We start from the raw sequence: 13,650 nt of genomic DNA, 5'->3' as shown, positions 1-13,650 counted from the left end.
TTATGTTTCGTTGGAAAATCAAATATTTGTTTTACTAATACTAACAATGTATACAAATTAAACTTGATTTTTAAAATTAATAATAAATAAGAAAAGGTGAAAAATTATGCTGATTGAGTTGTTAATTCAAAAGAAATGAACATTCATTATTCAACATGAAAACCAAAAATATTTGCTGTAAGATGATGGTTTTTGACGTGGCAATAACAATTTCAACCTAGTTGACACCACAACACCTACCAATCAACAACCACACACCATAAAAATGTGGCTATAACATGAAAAAAAATAGGTTTGTGAGAATAAGAGCACACATATTGTATCTTTGTTTTTTTTTTTTTTAAGGAACATAAATAAGAAATTTTTAAAACAGATCGTAATTTTCTTAATTAAACATCAATAACATACTATAAAGTGGTGTTTCCATTTGCCTAGTTGAAATTTTTTTATTTATTTATTTTATTGTTAAACAAAAAAAAACGTTTTTAGAATACAATGAGGATCAGAAGTTAAAGTAGCTATATGATTTCTAAATGCAGAACTTAAAAAAGATATTTTGGAAACAAAGTTCCAATTATGTGAGAATGATATTTTGGACGCACTTAGAAAAAATAACATACATACATAACTGGGACAAAATTCTAAAAAGAAACTTTCATTGCACCCAACAAGGTAACAATCACATAACATTCCATTACAAAATTTAAATTGCAAGTAAAAAGACGAAACAACAAAAGTAGCAACAATTAACTAAACACGCAAATTATTCATCCACACCTAATAAGACAACCGTCAAAGGGACGAATATAAATCCGCAACACAATTCTTAAGCTTGAGGCTTCTCCCACTTGAGTGGTTTCACAACTTCCCATGTGAAGTCAGGATCATCCCTTCCAAAGTGTCCATAAGCAGCTGTCTTAAGAAACCTGCTGTTGCCACCCCTCTTAAGGTCCAAGTTTATGGTGATCATTCCAGGTCTGAAGTCGAAATTCTCCTTCACAATTTGAAGAATCTCCCTGTCAGGAATCTTTCCAGTTCCATAACTGTCAACAAAGACTGACAAAGGTTCAGGCACACCAATGGCGTATGAAACTTGAACAATGCATCTGCGAGCAAGACCGTTGGCCACGATACTCTTGGCCGCCTGCCTTACAACATAGGCACCACTTCTGTCAACCTTGGTTGGGTCCTTTCCTGAGAAGGCACCTCCACCGTGAGCACCCCAACCACCATAAGTATCAATGATAATCTTTCTTCCGGTGAGACCGGCATCACCATGGGGACCACCAATGACAAAGCGGCCAGAAGGGTTAAGGTGGAAGATTGTCTTCTCATCCAAGTACTTCTCGGGAATAACAGGCTTGATAACATGTTCCTTAAGATCAGCAGCAATCTGGTCATTACTGACAGTCTCGTCATGTTGAGTAGAAATGAGGACAGTGTGGACACGAACTGGAACCATAGCACCGTTCTCATTGTAGTACTCGATGGTAACTTGTGTCTTGCCGTCAGGTCTCAACCAAGCGCAGGTACCATTCTTCCTAACCTCGGTAAGACGAGAACCAAGTTTGGTTGCAAGGACATGGGTCAAAGGCATCAATTCAGGGGTTTCATCAGTAGCATAACCAAACATGTGACCCTGGTCACCAGCACCAACCTCCTCCGGTCGCTTGGTGAAGTGTCCATGAACACCTTGAGCAATATCAGGACTCTGCTGCTCAATGTTGACCAAGACCTTGCATTTGTCGGCATCAAGACCAACATCATCAGAGATGAATCCAATGGTGCGGCATGTGTCACGAACGATCTTCTCATAGTCTACGTTGGCCTTGGTTGTTATTTCTCCAAAGACCATGACCATGTTAGTCTTGGTGCATGTCTCACAGGCAACCTTGCTGTCAGGGTCCTGCTCAAGACAAGCGTCGAGCACTGCATCAGAGATCTGGTCGCACAGCTTGTCGGGGTGACCCTCGTTCACTGATTCAGATGTAAATAGAAAGGTTTCCGCCATTGTTCAAGCTACACAAAACAACAAACTATATGTTTAGTGCTACAAAGCCCAAAAAACTTAATCAATGGTAACCAGATAAGTGAAACAAAAAAAAAACTACTTTTCTCAGTGCGTATCAATAGAAGATAACTAATATTCGAGATCATATAGCAAAAGGAATAAAGCCACTTATCCGAAAACAATTGAAAGGATCTCTGAAACTTTATGATTAAAATAATTTAAAAGTTGTTGGTCCTGATAAAAAATTGCAGCCAAGTGGATAACATATCAAGATTCCCTAACCACCAAGAGAGAATATTGAATTTTTCAAAAATCATGAAAGCACACACCACCATATGTCTCAAAAATATAATATAAATTTCAATTTAAAAATCCTCTACATGATCCTCCTTGGGATGTGACTGAAAACATAGTGCTCAGAGAAATAGCCACAATTTAAATCACATGTAAAAAGACAAATTTCTTAACATGGGTGGACAAAAATATGAAAAAAACTTCACCAAAAGTCCATAACTGATTTTTAATTAAGATTAGTTGTTGCATATCAGTTATTTTTATAGTTTGAAAGAGCCTAACTAGAAAATAAAAAAAAAAAAACTAATTTTTATTTATAAGTGAATATCCATAAACATGTTTTAATGGAAGAAAGGGTAACTAATAGATGACATTAGCAGCTAGAAAAGTAGATCCATAAACTGTAACGGTTAGAACATATTATACCCTAACAGATCTAGTATAACACAAAACGACAAGGTTTAACAAACGAACAGGATTGGACAGGTCAACTACCTAACGGTAACAAATTCGTTCGTATATATTAAAGAAAATAAACACTACAGCCTTCATAAACTATAACAATCAGAATCATAAACAATGAAGCAATTCTAAATAAAAGAAGACAAAAAATCAGATCTAAAACTGCTACGCTTAATTTACGAAAGGAAAACAATCATTAAAAGCCATAGAATAGAAAGAGGATGTAAATAGTAGAAGAAGAAGAAAGGAGAATGAACCTGGAGCGAGTGGGGGTGCAAGTAGAAATGAAAAGGAGGTTCACTCGCTCTGACCAGAACAGAACAGAACAGGAACAGAGCAGGTTATGAAATTCACTTGAATGACGGGTGTGATTAGTCCAACGACACTATCTTCCTATTTATACCCACAATTACTGGTCACCGGGTCTTTCGGTGCGCAGTTAGTTTTCACGGGGTTGGTGAGTGTTTATATTTACCGGATATTGCCGGTCATTACCAACCCTTACTGGTTGCCACCGGATCTCATTTCATTTACTAACCAACCAACAGCGTCTCGTGCCGTGTCGGTGGTAGATAGATCCCCTCCATCATCTCTCCTCATTCTATATTTTTTTTTCCTTTTATGCATTTATAAAATTTGATTCATCCCTCAAAAAAAAAAAAATTGATTCATTTTTATTATTATTATTATTATTATTATTATTATTATTATTATTATTATTATTAAATTAAATTAAATTAGTCAAAATAAAATTGATCAAAAACTAAGATTGATGAAATTAAATTAATAGTATTATTATTATTGTACGAGAAAATCAACCACACACTGTTTATAAACAATTGATCAATGTCATCGTGATCATAACTCAGTTGTTAGGGACATTACATAGTATATGGAAAAGTCAGAGTTCGAACCCCAAACACTCATCCCCTTAAAAAGAGAATGTTTAGTCACTAGACTAGGGATGACAAAGCAGGTTGGTCCGTCCCGCGCTAATCCCGCCTAAAACGGGATGAGACGCCAAGTCAAATTTGGTGATCGAGTCCAAAATCTCACCCCGCCCCAAACAAAAAATTTATTTTTAGAGAAAAGAACAACTTTTTTTAATGCATTTTTTTTTTACAACTTATTTAAAAAAAAAAAACCATGTTACCCGCCCCCATTTTTCAACGAGTTAAATGGGGCGAGCCAATTATAGGAAGCGAGTTCAAAACTTCAACTCAACCCACAAAAAATAGCTGGCTAAAGGAGTCTGGTCAGCAGGTTGGACCTGTTTTGCCACCCCTACATTTGACTACTTGACGAAAAAATGAATAATAATATATTAGTAGGACTCAAACAAATAGATAAATGAATATATAACACTTCGATCAGTTCCTCAAAAGTATAACACATCGATCATACTTTATTCATTAAAAAAATATTTTACAGTGTCTTTAATTTATAAAGTAAAACTTTGTTCTCTTCTCCCTTTCAAATCACTTCATCAAAAATAATAATTTTATAATTTTATACATGTAACTTCATCAAACGCATTTTATATAGATATATGACCTTCAATTTTTTTTTTTTTGAAGAATCAAAAATGAATTATATTACCAAGAACAACGTGATTGTTGAAGCACAACGTGTGCCATAACAATCACGACAATCAACATCCTGTCAAAATTACAACAAAATCAATCGATACCCATACAAACAAGCGGGCTCGACCACCAACTATGTGTACCAAACTAAAAGACCACATTACAAGCTTTCAACCACCACAAAGTATGTGATTTTACTTTATCTAACAAAAGTGGTATAGAACTGTGACGGTTCCTAAATAACCTGTCATTCCGTTCATTCCATAAAGCCCACACAAACTGAAGCCAAATCAAATGAAATAAGGATCGACGGGATTTCAAGCCACCTGCATATTCAATAAATTGCAAAAAATGATCTGAAATAACAAGAGAATCTACCCCTACGACACCAAGCCATGCCCGCACCAACGGCCACAATGCACCGAAAATTGGACAGGATAGAAACATATGATTCACATCTTCAACATGCCCACACCCCGTGACACAAAACCGAGCCTCCACAGATATAATGCCACGATCTACCAAATTTGATTTTGTAGGTAAACGATCCCTCAACAGCCGCCAAGCAATGATTGAAACTTTTAAAGGAACCTGTTTATGCCAGATTAACTCCAAATTTTGATGAACATGAGGTTGTTCATGTGATGTCAACATGTCATATACACCACGAACAGTATATGACCTTCAATTTTATTCATATTTATCTAGAAAGGTAAGAGGTCTTGGTGGATTGATGGAAGAAATGTTTCGTGAACAAAGGTTTTTGACCAAAATCTAAAGTTGAGGTGATAACTTGAGGGGGAGGTGATTTCGGTGGTGGGGTGTAGGGGAAAACACTTGAACGATCATGTCAATATAAGTTTGAAGTGCAAATCAAAATTAGAATAGTGCGTATCTTGAATTTTTAGTGACATGAAACTTATATTACTTTTGTTTTTTAGGAAATGAAACTTATATATTAAATAAGGTGGTATTGGACTTCGGTCAAGAAAATTTTGCTATTTTTAAAAGAAAGTAAGAAAGAGTTTTTTTTTCCTCAATATTTTGGGTTAACTATAGCTGCTGTTTTATTTTATTATGGTATGCTATAAGTCTACAACACAACGCAATATGAATATTGACTGTTTACTTATTAATTTTGTCGTACTGAACGATTTGCTTCATGTTGTATCATGCATAAGAAAAATGGAAAATAAGTACTATACTAAAATTAATTCATAAGAGTCCATTCAACTTGCTTGATTTTCTTTTTTTGACTGGAACTTGGTTGATTTTAAAAAGGCAAAAGAATAAATAAATATTATTACCAACAAAAGTAAAGAATAAACAAATGCATAATGACAATATTAAATGTTAAACGTGGCAGTAGTGCCTTTGGGTTAATGGTGTGACCAGACGTTATGCTGTTCTCTCTAGAAGATAAATATGGCACGATTGCGTAGCAACCAGCACGTCCAATATGACCATTATATTATTCCAAATTCAATTTGCATAACTTAAGTTTTTAGTCAATTAATAGTCTAGAAGTTTTTTCAGTGGCCGGGGTTTGAACCCCTGTCAAACCCCGGTCCTTGCATATATTATGCATTGTCCATATCAACTGAGCTAAGCCCACGAGGACAATAGTCTAGAAGTTCTAACTCAACTGACAAATGTTAAAAATTGCAAGGTCGGACGTCGTGACCCGGGACTTCACAGCCATGTGCGAGTTTAATTTTAGCTGATTACCATTTCATATAACACAAAAAAAATCCCAATATATACGATACGATAAAATTGAATCTAACCGAAGGAGATAGTGCAACTCAACATATTTGATAAAAAAAATTACTCACGTTTTAATATTTTATTTACAATTAATTTTATTACAACTTAAAATAGTAGTTTATTAAAGTAATTTAAGATAAAAAATTGTATCGAAAATGAAATTATTATAAGATAAAAATTGATTGCAATATTTTCAAATGATCACAAGTTATATAACATTTTTTATGAAGAAAACGGTAGCATTTTTTACAATGAAGTAGTTACTCCGAACGAGTTTGACTATATTTTACCTTGATTTGTGTGACCGAAAATGCAAGTTCACCTATTGAAAAAAACGAAATAATATTTATACTACTATTTTGTAATAACTTTTATGATAATTTTTTTCTCTTTCTTCTTATTAATCAGAAACAATATAGAGAAAAACGAAGAGAAGGAGTAAGTACAAAATATAAATATGAGAGAAAAATTTGTCCAAAAAGTATCACAAAATAGTTATACAAATATCATTTCTCTAAAAACCGCTGAAGAACCTCCATTGGCCTTAGTGTTCTATTAGAACATCTCCGATGAAAAAAAAAAAACCTATAAAATATCAAAACATAAACTGAAAGCACATTGATTGTATGTTATTTATTTTATTTAACAAAAAAAAAAAAACTTCATATAGAGTTAAATGAGTTTGAACTTTGGGAGGATATTTATGTTATAGAGAGAATCAATAAGAATTAATTACTCTCTCCGTCTTAGTACTATATTAGTTTTCACTAATATATCCTTATTTATTGCATTTAAATCATCTAATCACTTCATTAATTATAATTTTTTTTGAAGAAGCTAAAATTTCATTAATTATAATTAATAAAGATTTTTAGTAAATTAACACCAATAATCACTTTCTTAATAACCTTGTAAAATTCAAAAGAAATATATATTGTGAAACGGATGGAGTGTTTAACTACTTCATACATCAAATTCAAAATATAAACATTAAAAGATTTTGTAATAAAACAATATACTCTCATCAGATGTTAACTAAAACCACTCTACAGTACTAGTTTTTCATATCATTTAAACTTTTATATATTATTGATCGGTGATCACTAAATGTTGGGGTTAGTTGGGATAGTGAAGCAGCTACCACTTACAGATATTTTATACTTTTTTTATATTAAAATAAAACAGACCTTTCAAATTAATTACCTAGTAAATAGTTTAACCAAGGTGTCGACAAAAATAAAATTATAGATTTAGCTTGCAGGTAGTTCAGAGACGAACATAATGATGAATAATATACAAATATGTATAAATTCTAAGGTGAACAAAAGTTGCAGTCAAACTCTTGTAAAAAAAATTGTAGTCAAACACTATATACGAAATAATTAGTCACGTGGACTATATGAATTAATCAACGAGGGATCAAACCAAATATCCAAGTTAATTAATTGACTAGTGTGTATATATATATATATATAGGGCTGTTAACTTTGCACCCACCTAAAAACACTAAGGTGCAAGTTAACAAGCTGCACCTATTTGTACTTTACTAAAACACAATTTTGTCTCTATTAAACTTTATTTTAATTAAAAGGACATTTTTGTAAATAGCATAATTAATATTTGTTTATAATAGAAAAACATGGGTGTTTTGGTAAATAACTAGTATGTGCAGCTTGTTAACTTGCACTTAGTGTTTTTAGGTGGGTGCAAATTAACAGCCCTATATATATATATATATATATATATATATATATATATATATATATATATATATAATCTTCATTTAAATTATAAGTCATTTTTACATTTTGCATAAATTAAAAAATATATTAATTTTGTATGAGAAAGAGAAATTATGAATTATTTTATAAAATTACAAAAAAGTAATAGTGAAGGATAATTTTACAGAAAAAAATTAGAAAATTAGAGTAATAAATAGTAAATAGTATCATAAAAAAAATATTCATGTGTCATTAATATTTTAAATTGAGAGATAAAATGGGACCATTTTTTTATTTTACAAAAAAAAAAAAATATATTGTGATAAGGAGATAGTATACTCTTGCAAGTGGAAATACATAGTCATGCATGATTGTTCTTTGAAAGGTGGTAAGTAGTAGGAGGTTGGTGACCAACCAAAGGACATAGCAAGATGAGTGAATAAGTAAATTAGCTTTTAGGCATGATGACAATATTAACTCAACCAACCCAATCCATTATTGTATGTATGGGGTCATAGCCAGTTAAGTGCTCTTCCAGTAACCAATTTTCCAAATTAATAATCAAAGACTAAAAGAAAAGTGTGTGATAACAGGAAAAATTTCAGATCACATAAGGATCCAAACATTTTAATAACTGACAAGGTCATAACATAAAATTTATGTAAAAATATATATACACATGAGCAATCAAAATTTATATAAGTGTGGTTTATGACTGCTCTCAATTGTTAGTTTTTTTTTTTTTTTTTTAATTCCAATAGAAGCACAAGGTAAAAACATAATAAGAATTGAAAAAAAAATAGTGAATATGAACGATATATAAGTATTGATTTAACATAGATAATAAACAAATGGCTAAATTACATTTTTGGTCCCTTAACTATTTAGGTAGTATCGCTTTGATCCCTTAATTAAAATTCGATTTATTTTGGTCTTTTAACTTCTCTCCGTTACACATTTTGGTCATTTCCGTTAATTTTAATTCAAAAACGTTAGGTTTTCTTCATTTTCTTCTGGAATTTTTCTGGGATTCTTGTTGTTGAATGATGGAGATTATATGAAGATGAAAAAGAGGAGAAGAAGATGAAGAAAACCTAACGTTTTTGAATTAAAACTAACGAAAATGACCAAAATATGTAACAGAGAGAAGTTAAGTGACCAAAATAAATTGAATTTTAGCAAAGTGATACTACCTAAATAATTAAAGGACCAAAAATGCAATTTAGCCTAAATAAATGAGGGCGACTGACCCCACTGCCCCATGCTAGATTTGTGCATGAAGTAAAGGAAAAACTAAACAAAAGTTAAGCTTAAAATTCAATTTAAGGAACATTCATTTTAGAATTGAGAGATGTCTCTCAACTAACTTACGTTTTTTTTAATTATTATTGAATAATTTTACTTTGTCTCCACTAAATATCAAGTTAATTTAATGATGTATAAGTAAAATAATATTTCTCAAAAAAAAAAAGTAAAATAATATTGAATCATGTACAAATTTATTTTTTCACTGTTAATTAAATCAATAAATTTCTATATGTGAGTTCATCTAATAGATGGGCTTATTTGATCAAATGTTGGAAAACTTACATGGTACACCATCTACTTCATTTTGTGCATTAAAGAACTTACTAGCCATAAATATTAAGGAAAATTACATTCACCTTCTCTAAGGTTTATTAAAATGACAGTTAGACCTCCTCCAGTTTTAAAACTAACACTAACCTCCCTTAAGTTTCTATCAAATAAACAAACACCTCCCTTTTATATTAACACCATTAATTCTCTATCAAATTGTTTGTTTTAAAGAGAAATTTTTACGATTGTTTTGTGGAGAATTTGAACTTTATACCTCAAGATTACTAGACTAAACTCACACTATTAAGATATCACCTCGTAAAATTGGATAGTATAAAAATTAACATATTAACATTTACATCGACCTTGTTAAAAGGATATTAAATTATTTTTATTTGCGAAGAATCAAATCTACATGACTACGACAATACGAAAGATAAATCAATTTTACACCCAAAAGAAAAAACTTATTTTATGTTGCAATCAGAGTTCTATTCTAGTTTTCCAACGATAATCATATGTGTTAGTTACTAATCATCCCCTGTTGGAAACCCCTAAGAGGCAACTCATCATAACCTGTCTATTTATGAAAACTGTATCAAATTATCAATGTTAAGTGGAACTTTTTGTATGCAAATCGAAGCAAACTTTTTATTATTAGCTTATTCTATTAATGCATAAATTCACCATTGGTTAGAAGATAATAGGAACCAGACTGTTGGCCAAACAAGGAATCAATGAAGTAGGAAGATCGTGGCTATGAATATATGAAGCATATTCCTATATGTGTACTGTAGACCATTTACGATGTCTATAGTTGTTGAAGGTTTGCTGGCTAAAATAGTGTATCCTGATTGTAAGAAAACTACATGACACAAATAAGTTATAAGAAAACTATATATCTCTTGAAAATTCTTGTGACGATGGTTGTTATAAGCTTCATCAATTCTCTTTTAAAAACTATCTTGTTTTTAATTAATCTTTACAATTGGATCCTTTAAAATATTGAGTCACGATTGAATGAGAAGTTCATCCTTCTTTGATTAACATTTTATTTTCGACATATTCATAACTGATGTAGTTCTGACTTCTTCACCAAGGTTAATAGTTTCTAAGTCACTTTGAGTGCAAAATTATGGTGTTGCAAGCTCTTCATCATTTAATTGTACACCACTACTATCCATTTGAACCCCATGAGGCATATTAGAACTATTTGATTGAGATGAAAATTGTTGATATTGATATAGGCAAGATGATGTATAATATGGCTAATTTTCAAAGTGTGAGATAGAAATATAATTTGAAAATTTGAGTTATTGGATGCATTTTTAAAAGATGAGGCATTTTTTTATTTGGGATACATGGAAAATTGCCAAATGAAATATGTAGAAGAAAATGTTAAAAAGAGATAAAATAAATTATGTGCAATGATCATATTCATGTAATTTACAATTCTAAGAAGAAAGGTACCGTTGTACAATTTAAAAACACGGTCGAGTAAAGCCACAAAATGTTAAGTCAATTATCCATGATTCTCTGACACACGTTGTTAAAGTTTGCATTGCAACGACGGATAATTATGCTCTAACCATTTTGATTTTAAAGTTGTAATTTTTTAATGTGAATATAATTTATGGGTAATGTGTAACATCAATTTATATTTTTTTACCTTATAGGAAATTTAAAAAAAATTTACCTTATATTTTTGTATCAGTTACTTACTTAGCTTACTTTCATATAATAGGTCATTTCAAGGATTCACTTGTGGTCCTTTTTTCATGGTCCATATTAGAGGACCCTAAATATTGAAAATATAAAACTAAGATAAAATTACCTATCAACAAACTCAATTAAATTCAACTTTTATTTTAATATAATTCAAAATAAAGTTGTATTTAAACAAAGTTTGTTTGGAGATATGATTTTAATTTGCTCTTGGAGCATTGCAGAGGCCGTTATGATTTTGAGGGTAAACATGAGATGATATTCTTTCCTTTAATTAAACGTAATGAGATCATGTGCAGTTGTGGTCCTTACCCAAAAGCAAAGAATAAAATCAAATCAAGTAAAGAGAAAGAGCACTGTGTGCATCGCAATGGGTTGTGTTGTGTTTGTTCTCATTTTTAAATGTGACATTTACAGTAAAATTGACAAAAATAATAGGGTTAATTAAGTTTTTGGTCCCTATAAATATTTATAGTTTTGTTTTTAGTACCTATAAAAACAAATCACACTTTTTAGTGCCTACAAAATTTTCCGTTAGTGTTTTTAATCACTGTTAAATTAAAATTTGTTTAATTATACTTAAACTTCTAAATTTTTGAAAGATTTTTTATAGACATGTTCATAACATCGTAAGACACTATTTTATAAAATCTTTTAGTTTTTTAACATGTAATAAATTAAATATGAATTTTTCTAAAAGCCAAAATTTCAAGATTATATTAATGAAAATTTGGACCTAATAATAAAATTTTGAGTTACTTTTTTGCGGAGGAACTTTGTATAATGTTCTAAATAAGTATGTAAAAAATATGTTAAAAATTTAAAAGTTTAAGCCCAATTAAGCAAATTTTAATTTTACACGGACTAAAAGTATGTGTTGGTCCCTGTTAAATTAAAATTTGTTTAATTATACTTAAACTTTTATATTTTTAAATGATTTTTAACAGACATGTTAAGAACATTATAATAATCTCTTTTATAAAAAATTAGAATTTTTTAACATGAAATGAATTAAATATAATTTTTTTAAAATGCCTAAATTTCAAGATAAAACTAACGAAAATTTGGACCTAAAAATAAAATTTTGAGCTAACTTATTGTGGCGGAACGTTTTATAATGTTTTAAACAAGTATGTAAAAAATTATTAAAAATTTTAAGCATAATTAAACTAATTTTAATTTAACAGGGACTAAAAACACTAATGAAAATTTTTGTAGGGACTAAAAAGTGTTATATATTTTTATAAGGACTAAAAACAAAACTGCAGATACTTATAGGGACCAAAAACTTAATTAACCCAAAATAATAATTCTATTTTTGCATGCACTGTAATTCTTAGTTCTTACATTTCTCTTACTTACTCACCAATCAGCAATTATATATTTTACGTTTCCTCGGGTTTTTCTTAATCATATTATATACACATGCCACTATTTAGCATTGATAAATCTCTATCTGAAAAACCATATAATATAAGTTATTTAGTTTTGTTAAAAAAAAAAAAAACACCGTTAGACAACTTATTAGACACAAAAGGTAAATTCTCATCTACTAACCAAATTTTCTTATATATACGACTCTAACAACAATCATGATTAACTCTTGTCAAAACTCCTAAAGCATCTTAAATTTTGGGCTTCAAATTTAGGCATCAAAATATTTATAGGTTATTTAAGTAGAAAAATGCATGTTCGTACGACGACCAACAAGCACGAATGCAGCCGAATAGACTCAAAATGTTGGATTAACCTTTTTTTAGCTAATAATTATTTATTCTCTCCAACTTTCTTCTGCCATCTGCATGATTTCTGCATCGTCAAAATTCGCCAGGGTAAGGAGTCGTGCAATATAAAGCGCTGCTCATTTGAGTTTAATAATTTAAAAATTACAAGCTATAAACCATAGAAACTCTTTTGTTTTTTATTAGGGAAACCATAAAAACTCTTATATGCGATTGTATATACTAAGGCTCTGTTTGGTAAAATTAGCTGATAGCTGATAAGCTAGCTGATAGCTTTTAGCTGATAAGCTAGTTGAAGTGTTTGGTAAAATTAGCTGATAGCTTTTGCTTTGAATAATAAGGGTAAATATGGAAGAAAAAATGAGAAGCTAAAAGCTATAAGCTCAAAAGCTACTTGAAGTAGCTTCTGAAAAATAGCTTATAAGCTCCTGAAATAAGCTATAAGCTCGTTGTACCAAACAGAGCTTTTGTGTTACCAAACAGAGCTTTTTTTGTCAAATGAGCTTATAAGCTAAAAGCTAAGAGCTAAAAGCTCTTTTTTTGGGTTACCAAACAGAGCCTAATTATACTTTAAAGATATACAAAGTCTAATATGTTCAAGTTTAAGTTCCTAATAGCTTTTTTTAGATGAGGTAAATGTAATTTTTTCTTTATACAATTAGACGCCATCTTCGTCCTCTAAAATTTTCATTATATAAAATACAAAAAATTATAACAGAAAATTTAAACAAAACTATATTTGTCCTCTTAATTATATATATTTT

At 30.4% G+C, this 13,650-nt stretch overlaps 1 protein-coding gene across 1 annotated transcript; it reads right to left on the bottom strand.

The window, feature by feature from the left end:
* Positions 1-639: 639 nt before the first annotated feature.
* On the bottom strand, positions 640-3,136 carry SAM-2 (S-adenosylmethionine synthetase 2). The gene is made up of 2 exons (XM_085722541.1): positions 3,025-3,136; positions 640-2,019 (listed from the first exon to the last, which is right to left on the bottom strand). The coding sequence occupies exon 2, from the start codon at positions 2,009-2,011 to the stop codon at positions 827-829; it is 1,185 nt and encodes a 394-aa protein (XP_085578667.1). The 5' UTR covers positions 2,012-2,019; positions 3,025-3,136; the 3' UTR covers positions 640-826.
* Positions 3,137-13,650: the final 10,514 nt, after the last annotated feature.

This window comes from Medicago sativa, chromosome 7, assembly GCF_051527215.1.
Source record: "Medicago sativa cultivar Bolivia chromosome 7, Bolivia_mono, whole genome shotgun sequence".
Taxonomy (NCBI): Eukaryota; Viridiplantae; Streptophyta; class Magnoliopsida; order Fabales; family Fabaceae; genus Medicago; species Medicago sativa.
Note: the sequence above shows the minus strand (reverse complement) of the source record. Positions and strands in the feature narration are given on the sequence as shown.

Bases quoted from the DNA above. Each gene is read 5' to 3' on its own strand.
- SAM-2 (XM_085722541.1), bottom strand. From the start codon at position 2,011: ATGGCGGAAACCTTTCTATTTACATCTGAATCAGTGAACGAGGGTCAC.